This window comes from Cannabis sativa, chromosome 6 (genome assembly GCF_029168945.1).
Source record: "Cannabis sativa cultivar Pink pepper isolate KNU-18-1 chromosome 6, ASM2916894v1, whole genome shotgun sequence".
NCBI classification, from domain to species: Eukaryota; Viridiplantae; Streptophyta; class Magnoliopsida; order Rosales; family Cannabaceae; genus Cannabis; species Cannabis sativa.
This window is the reverse complement of record NC_083606.1, coordinates 5,460,861-5,468,934: the sequence shown is the minus strand read 5'-3', so window position 1 is coordinate 5,468,934 and position 8,074 is coordinate 5,460,861. Positions and strand designations below refer to the sequence as shown.

Below are 8,074 nucleotides of genomic sequence, written 5' to 3'. Positions count from 1 at the left end.
TTAACCCTGATTACCTCTAGATCAATCTCAACCCTCAGATCAAATAACTCTCCTATTAACGACTGTTGTATATCACGGAATACATTCCGTGAAAGTACAATCCCTGAACAAAATTATGTCCCTATATATATATTTATATAAATATAGTTGGACCTTACTCATGTGTTTAAGTGATGTAAATAATTTTTGTGTGCTCCATTTATATATTTTTGTACTTTTCAAAAAATGTCATAAAAAAATTGGGTTGTGTTATACTGTATCAAAATTTAAGCACAGTATTTTTGTTACATATTGTTCCAATTTAAATTGTGCTTTATTCGAATGTTTGTTGTTTTTTTTTAACAAAGCCAGCCAATTTTCTTAGCTCGAATTCATACTTACTTTTCTACATTTTTCACAATCAATGAACTAATTATGTATGTTTTATAGAAAATTATTAGATTTATTATATAATTTGATTATACTTATTAATATTTAAGGTTTTTTAACGTACGCACGTGCGATCTCGAGCTAGTTTATTATTATCAAATACAAGATTTTTTAATGTGCACATATGCTCTGGACTAATTTATTCGTATTTATGTGTGGTGCTTTTCAAATTTATTGTGTAGTATCATGTCTAAACACTTAGGTGGCGTTTGGTAACACTTTTTTAATCACTTTTCTGTTTTTAAAAGTAGAAAAGTGAAAATATTTTTAAAAAACATGTTCTATAAAACTGTTTTTACTTTTCAATTTTATAATTAGAAATCAAAATTTTAAAAACAAAAAAAATTACTTTCAATATTTTTTTAAACAGTTTTTTTTTAATCAATCTTTTGGATTACGACCAGACCCGTACCCAAATCCCCTCCCCACGGCCCTGGCGCTGAACCCGACTTTTGACTTGAACCCGAATCCGACCCCGGACTTAGATCCGACTTAAATAAAATCAAAAAATAAAAATAAAAATGAACTTTACAGAACACACTTTTGTTTTCTGTTTTTAAAATTGAAAAAACAAAAGTGGTTACAGAACGCATTTTTGTTTTTCAAAAATAAATTTTTTAAAAACAAAAATTTCTCTCATTTTGTGATTAAAAAATTTAAAAACAAAAGTGTTACCAAACGACACCTTATTTTTTCATATCACGAGTCATGATCGTACCTTCCAAACTTCTGGTCCTATTAGTTGCCTTTATCTATCCACTAATTTTTTTTTTCTTAATTTCAAAAACAAAAATATCTACTTGTCTTATCACACGTGATTATCATTCTGTTATTAAAATTAAATATATAAAAATTAATATTAAATTATACTATATACATTTAGGTATGGCTTGAAACTTGAATACCATAAATGCATGCCATCTATCGTTTCCTATATATAAATATGCATCCTTCATTTATATATATATAGAAATACATTATAGAGAAAAACTAGAATAATTACAGAAATGGTATCATTCATTGCTTATATTTCATCTCTGTTCTTAATAATTTTATGTCTTAATTTTCATCACCAGCAACAGGTTCTGGCGTTGGCTACCTCTGGATCTGATCATGGTATGTATTATGTATACATATTAATTATTATTCTAATTAATAGGCAGAAAATATTAATTGTTGGAAGAAAATATTTTGGCAATCATTAACAATTATTCTTTATTATTTTAATTTTACAGATTTTAGGTACATGAAATCTGTGTATGATGCCACAGAGATGTCATTAGAGGAAGAATATTATGACTACATCATAATCGGCGGTGGCACAGCCGGGTGTCCCTTGGCTGCCACCCTATCCGAAAACTACTCAGTTCTTGTCCTCGAAAGAGGCAGTGTCCCCACATCAAACCCGAATGTCTTGCACCTAAGTGGATTTCTCGCAAATCTCATGCAAGAAGAAGAAGAAACTAGGGTTACCCCGGCCCAGAGGTTTACTTCTGAGGACGGGGTTGAGAATGTGAGAGGTAGGGTTTTGGGAGGGTCCAGCATGATTAATGCTGGCTTCTTTTCGCGAGGAGACGAGGGTTTCTACTCGAAATCAGGAGTAAAATGGGAGATGGATAGAGTTGAGAAGGCGTATGAGTGGGTTGAAGAGAGTTTAGTGTTTCGGCCTAAGTTGCCCCTTTGGCAATCTTCCTTTAGAGATGCGTTGTTAGAAGTTGGTGTGGGTCCAAATAATGGATTTGATTTGAATCACAAACTTGGTACTAAAATTTCTGGCTCAACTTTTGATGAAGTTGGGAGAAGACATGGTGCTGTGGAGCTTCTTAATAAAGGAAATTTGAATAACTTAAAAGTTGTTGTTCATGCCACTGTGGACAGAATCATCTTCTCTACAAAAGTATCAAGTAATAATAATATTTATTAATGAGTTTTATTTTTATTTTACAGTTATTAATTTGTGTTATAGTAAATTATGACCTAACACTTTACTTGTTATGAGACACAGGTAATTATCATTCTGGCGATGACAGTGATCAGAACTCTCCAAGTATGTTAAATAGTTTATAGTAATTAAATTAAATTTTTCCAAAAACTACAAAGAAATGTAATTATTACATTTAACATTTTAATAAGCTTGCTCTTCTTTCATTTTATCTTTTTTGACTAATCTATGATATCTCTTTTGACAAAGTGTAAAATAATATTTTTAAAGTTATTGTTTTTAATTATTGAAATGGTGGTCTAGAGAGAGTGGATCTCTATTTGTATTTTTTTCTTTAATGGAACCTATTTGTATTATTTTAATATAGACATTATTTTATCTTTTTTACAAGATATAAAATAATAATGTCTCATTATAAGTTTACAGTATTCTTATTAAATATCAGTAGTGTTTAGTATAATTTTAAATAAGCAGTGTTTTATAAATAATTAGTGATATTATATATAATAATTATTAAATTAAACTATGTGAGACTAAATACTTAATAAAAATTAATAATAATATGACAGTGCTAATACTTTTAGTATTTTTTGTAAATTTAAAGATCTCAAAGATATTAAATGATTTTTTTTTTTTTTTTTTTTGAAGGAGATATTAAATGATTTAGAAGCTGAAGAGAGGACAAAAAAAAAAGATATGATAGAAATAATGAACGCATTCAATTTTATTATTTTTAATTTATATTAATCTTTTTAAAAGTAAAAAAAAAAAAAAACATTAATTAATTAAGAGTAAAGTTTAAAAATTATTTTAAGTTAGAATTGTTTTTAGGGACTTTTTGAACAAAGTTAGAATTATTTTTTAATATAAGAGTGCTTTATTAGGTATATAATTTTTTGAGGTGTGCATGTATCTATTTTCACTACAAAAGATTTTTATTTTTAGTGATAATTTTTTATCACAACATAATTTTTTTTCTTACTAAATGTGAGTTTTAGTCATAACAAAATGTTACTTGTGACTAAAATATAATATTTAGATATAAGTTGTCACTAATTTAATTTTAGTCACAACAGCTATTGTGACTAAATATACATTTAGTCACAACATTGTAATTTTTGTGACTATTAGCTTTAGTCACGAACTTTTTAATCACAACATAAGAATGATAATTTGTAATTAATCACAATTTTTTCACTTTTAATCACAAATTTTATTGTGACTAAAAGTAAGATTTTTTGTAATATTTATATATGATTCTATCATAAAATAATGTTTGAAATAATTGATTGATTTTAATTCCACAGAACCTTATGCCATTGGAGTGATATATAGTGATTCAAAAGGAAAATCTCACACAGTGTTAGTTAGACACAAAGGAGAAGTTATATTAAGTGCTGGTGCAATTGGAAGTCCTCAACTTTTGCTACTAAGTGGAATTGGCCCACATTCTTACCTCTCATCACTTAATATCCCAATAGTCCTTTCTCAACCTAATGTAGGAGATTTCATTGCTGATAACCCTCGTAACAACATCAATCTCATAATCCCATTTCCAACTGAGCCTTCCGCGGTTCAAGTTGTAGGAATTACAGACCATTATTTCATGGAAACCATCTCGGCTAATCTTCCCAATTCCCCAACTCCGTTACCTTTTAGTATGTACCCTAAATCCTCCACCGCGAATTTGGGTATGGCCATCATTTGCGAAAAGCTAAGGCATCCCTTGTCGAGTGGCTCTCTATGGTTGGCTTCATCCAACGATGTGAGAGTCACTCCGCATGTGCGGTTCAATTACTTCTCTCACCCTAAAGACCTCTCCCAGTGTGTTAGCGCGGTGAGGAAGATCGGTGAGGTGTTAAGCAGCAAATCTATGGAACGATTTAAGATGGTTGATTCTAATGAAGAGAGAAATTTTATGTATTTTGGGCCTTCTTTGCCGACGAATCAGTCAGATGAGTCGGCAATGGAAGAATTTTGTCGAAGCAGTGTGACAACCATATGGCATTACCATGGTGGATGCACGGTTGGGAAAGTTGTCGATGGTGATTTTCGAGTTACGGGGGTTAATTCGCTTCGCGTTGTGGATGGTTCTACTTTTCGTGTCAGTCCCGGGACCAATCCTCAAGCCACTACCATGATGTTAGGCCGGTAAGTTAAATTATATTGTCCTTGAAAAAATTTATAGAGCTAATTAATGAGGAGAAAAAGAGAGAGCTAATGAAATTTATTTTACAAAATAAATTATTTTTATTGGCTGTGTCTTCAAGATTATATTTCCGTTTTTATAAATTTAAAATATTTCACTAATAAGTAAAGATTTATAATGTATGCATGTAGCACAATTGTTGAGATTAATACCCTTGATTATAAAAAAAGTTATGAGTTCTAATAATTATTATGATTTTCCAATAACCGATTTTATCATTTAAAGGTTTGATTTTTGTTTTTATATAAACCTAAAATATGAATTTATAGTTTTTTTCAACCTTTTAACGAATTTAAATATTTTTTATAAAGATACGGAATGTGGTTTTTACAATAATATTATTTTACATTATTTCCAAGTTACTTTATATTAATATTGTATTATGTTGTTTATACGTTATTTTTTTTGTACGTAAAAATAATTTAAAAAATATATAAAAAAAAAAGTAACATATAATTCGTATAAATTATATAAAAGATACAATTTTAAATATTTTGTATAAATATTTACAATTTATATATTATGATATTTATATTTAAATGGAAAACATTAATATATAAAAACAACATATAAAATGGTAATAATAATTCAATTATATCTATTATTTGGGCCTCATAAGAAATCTCATAAGTGTTTTGTGTTTGTGTTTGATTAATTTGAGCAGGTATGTTGGGCTTAAGATGTTGCAGGAAAGGGAAGTCGAAGCAAAGGCAGAATAATATCATTACATCATAAAATAATGTTATGATGTTATAAATATTAATGTGCCATAAAATATAATTTGTTAAAATGTAACATTTATTTGAAAAGTATACATCTAGTTTTTATTCTGTAACTTTTGTAACTCCAACAATATATATTAAGTGTGTCAATAAGAGTTACATTTTATCTTAAATTTCATGAAGTTATAAATTGGAGATTTTTTTTCTTTTTTTGAATTTCTACAAGTGTTTAATACACATGTTACAACAAAATGACATGGAAAAAGATTTACACTACAAAAAACTGCTATTTTTAGTAATAACTTTTTAGTCACAACATATTTTTTTGTAACTAATTAAATGTGACTTTTAGTCACAATAAAAACTTACTTGTGACTAAAACGTAGTATTTAGCTACAAGTTGTTACTAATTTAGTTTTAGTCACAATAAGTATTGTTATTGTGACTAAAAACGCATTTAGTCACAACAAATTATAATTTTTGTGACTAATACTTTTAGCCATGGACCTTTTAGTCACCACATAAGAATGATAATTTATAATTAGTCACAACTTTTTTACTTTTAGTCATAAATTTTGTTGTGACTAAAAATAAAAAATTTTATAGAGTTAGTGTATTTTGGCGACTTATAACCAAAGCTAAAAAATACTACATGAGACATGCCCCCCATATAGTATGGTGAAGTTGGTAGCTAGCACTTTGAAAACTTTGGTTTTATTGGGGCATTTTGTGAGTGATTCGAGAGTTGCTAGAAATTTGAGAAGATAGTGAAGTATGGAATGTTTTGAGAATTCATGAATTCAATATAGAAAGAGTTACTACTACAGAGTAGACTTTTGTTATTGGTTCAAGGGACACTTTTTTTAAACTGACACTAAAGACCACCCTAACTCTTTGGTCTCGATTTATAACTGGTACCTATATTGACTTTAAGTATCGGTTAGTAGACCGGCTGATACTAAAAGTATAATCGACATCAAAAAATTTTTAAAAATATATACATATAGATTGAGTATAGGTGTCGATTCATAATCGAGACTAAAAGATCATTTGGTCTCGGTTATAAACCGACGTTTACATACACATTTAAAAAAATCTGAATAAAAAAATAAAGAAAGAAGGTATAAACAGAAAGTTTCTCCCCCTCATTTTGAAAACCCTAAAAAATCCTAACTCTCTCCCTCACCCTCTTGTGCGACGTTGAAACCCCAACCCTAGCTCTCTCCCTCACCCCCTCGTGCGGCATCGAAGGCCAACCCCAACCCCAGAAACTGAGACCATATATATCTCTCTCTCCCCAGCGATTGAGTCCTAACCCCAAAAAACCCAAGCCTCAAACCCCTTCTTCTTTGTGCAACACCCCTTCTCCACGATGGTCGTCCATGGTCATCCATGGTCCATGCGTACCATAAAATCGAGATTCTAGATTTATTTTTATATTTCAGTATAATTTTTAGTTCAATTTTTATTGATTTTGTTTGATAATTATTTGTATTTAGCAACTATATTTCTGGGATTTGTTTGTATATTGAGTTTAATGTATGTATTTTTTTTTATTTTGTATTAGCTGTGAAATTAATATATTCTTATGAGAATTGTATATTTTTTTTATGTATTTTAACAGGTTTTTAAAAATGGGAAACGTTCATTTTACAGTCGTTATAATGCTAGAAAATATATTAATGAGTTTGATAGGTTTAGTGTTTTTGGAATTACTAATGTTTATACTTAATAATTATTTTTTTATCAAAAATACTCCTTTTAGTGTCGGTTAAAAATCAACACTGATACCAATTAGTCTCGGTTTTAAACCGACACTAAAGGAAAAAAAAATATATGTGTACATTTTAAGTGTCAGTTTTAAAATGACAGCAAAACTCATTCATCTCGGTGTATAACCGACACTTAAACTTTGACTTTTTGTCATTGTGAAATAAGTGTCGGTTCTATGAACTAACATTAAAAATATAAGTGTTAGTTTAAAAATGATACTGAAAATACAGTTTGTAATAGTGAGTGAAAAAAAAAAGTATACTTGAAAGTGTGATTTAAAATATGTAATAGTACAATAGTATTTATAATGAAAAGAGTTAAAATATAGATGTTGGATAAAAACAAAGTTGAGTGAGGAGAAAAAAACTCCTAAAATCTAATCATTTTATTTTTATTACATAGATAATATATTAAAAATAATAATATATAATATATTAAATATAAATTTTTTTTTGAAGTTATATATTATATATAGTTTGAAACTTGACTTTAGTATTTCAGATTTGTAATTAATGTATTTTTTATTTTATTTTAATCTAACGAATATAGATTATGGTGTTATAAGTTTATAACTTATATGCTTAATTTAATATATAGAAAAAATTATATAAAATTTGATTTTTTTTAAAAATAAATTAACGAGTTGATCGGGTCAACTCGTTGACTCGGCCAATCTGGTCAACCCGAACCTGCAGACTCAAGAGCTCGAAACCCGCGAACCCAAACCATTTCACAGGTCAGGTCCAAGTACAATTTTTTGAACCCGAAACTCGCGAACCCGAAACCCAATCAACCCACCCGATGTTCAGCCCTACGTTATAGAACATAAAGATCATATTTTGGCAGGTGGATATATATTCTTCCACAAAAAGCCTATCATTATGAAAACATGAAATGCACACGCTGATTTTAAAAAGGGAAATGTCTCAACAACTCCTACTTGGATTCAACTTCAAGGGTTGGACATTAACTATTAGGAAGAAAAGACATTGTTTAAGA

At 28.9% G+C, this 8,074-nt stretch overlaps 1 protein-coding gene across 1 annotated transcript; it reads left to right on the top strand.

Moving 5' to 3' along the window:
* Positions 1-1,335: 1,335 nt before the first annotated feature.
* LOC115725081 ((R)-mandelonitrile lyase 1) lies at positions 1,336-5,522 on the top strand. Its single transcript, XM_061116939.1, has 5 exons — positions 1,336-1,545; positions 1,665-2,333; positions 2,435-2,476; positions 3,679-4,522; positions 5,245-5,522. The coding sequence occupies exons 1-5, from the start codon at positions 1,437-1,439 to the stop codon at positions 5,297-5,299; spliced, it is 1,719 nt and encodes a 572-aa protein (XP_060972922.1). The 5' UTR covers positions 1,336-1,436; the 3' UTR covers positions 5,300-5,522.
* The last annotated feature ends 2,552 nt before the right edge of the window (positions 5,523-8,074 follow it).

Bases quoted from the DNA above. Each gene is read 5' to 3' on its own strand.
- LOC115725081 (XM_061116939.1), top strand. From the start codon at position 1,437: ATGGTATCATTCATTGCTTATATTTCATCTCTGTTCTTAATAATTTTA. The intron at 2,334-2,434 runs GTAATAATAATA...TATGAGACACAG, and splicing joins CTTCTCTACAAAAGTATCAA to GTAATTATCATTCTGGCGAT. The intron at 4,523-5,244 runs GTAAGTTAAATT...TAATTTGAGCAG, and splicing joins ACTACCATGATGTTAGGCCG to GTATGTTGGGCTTAAGATGT.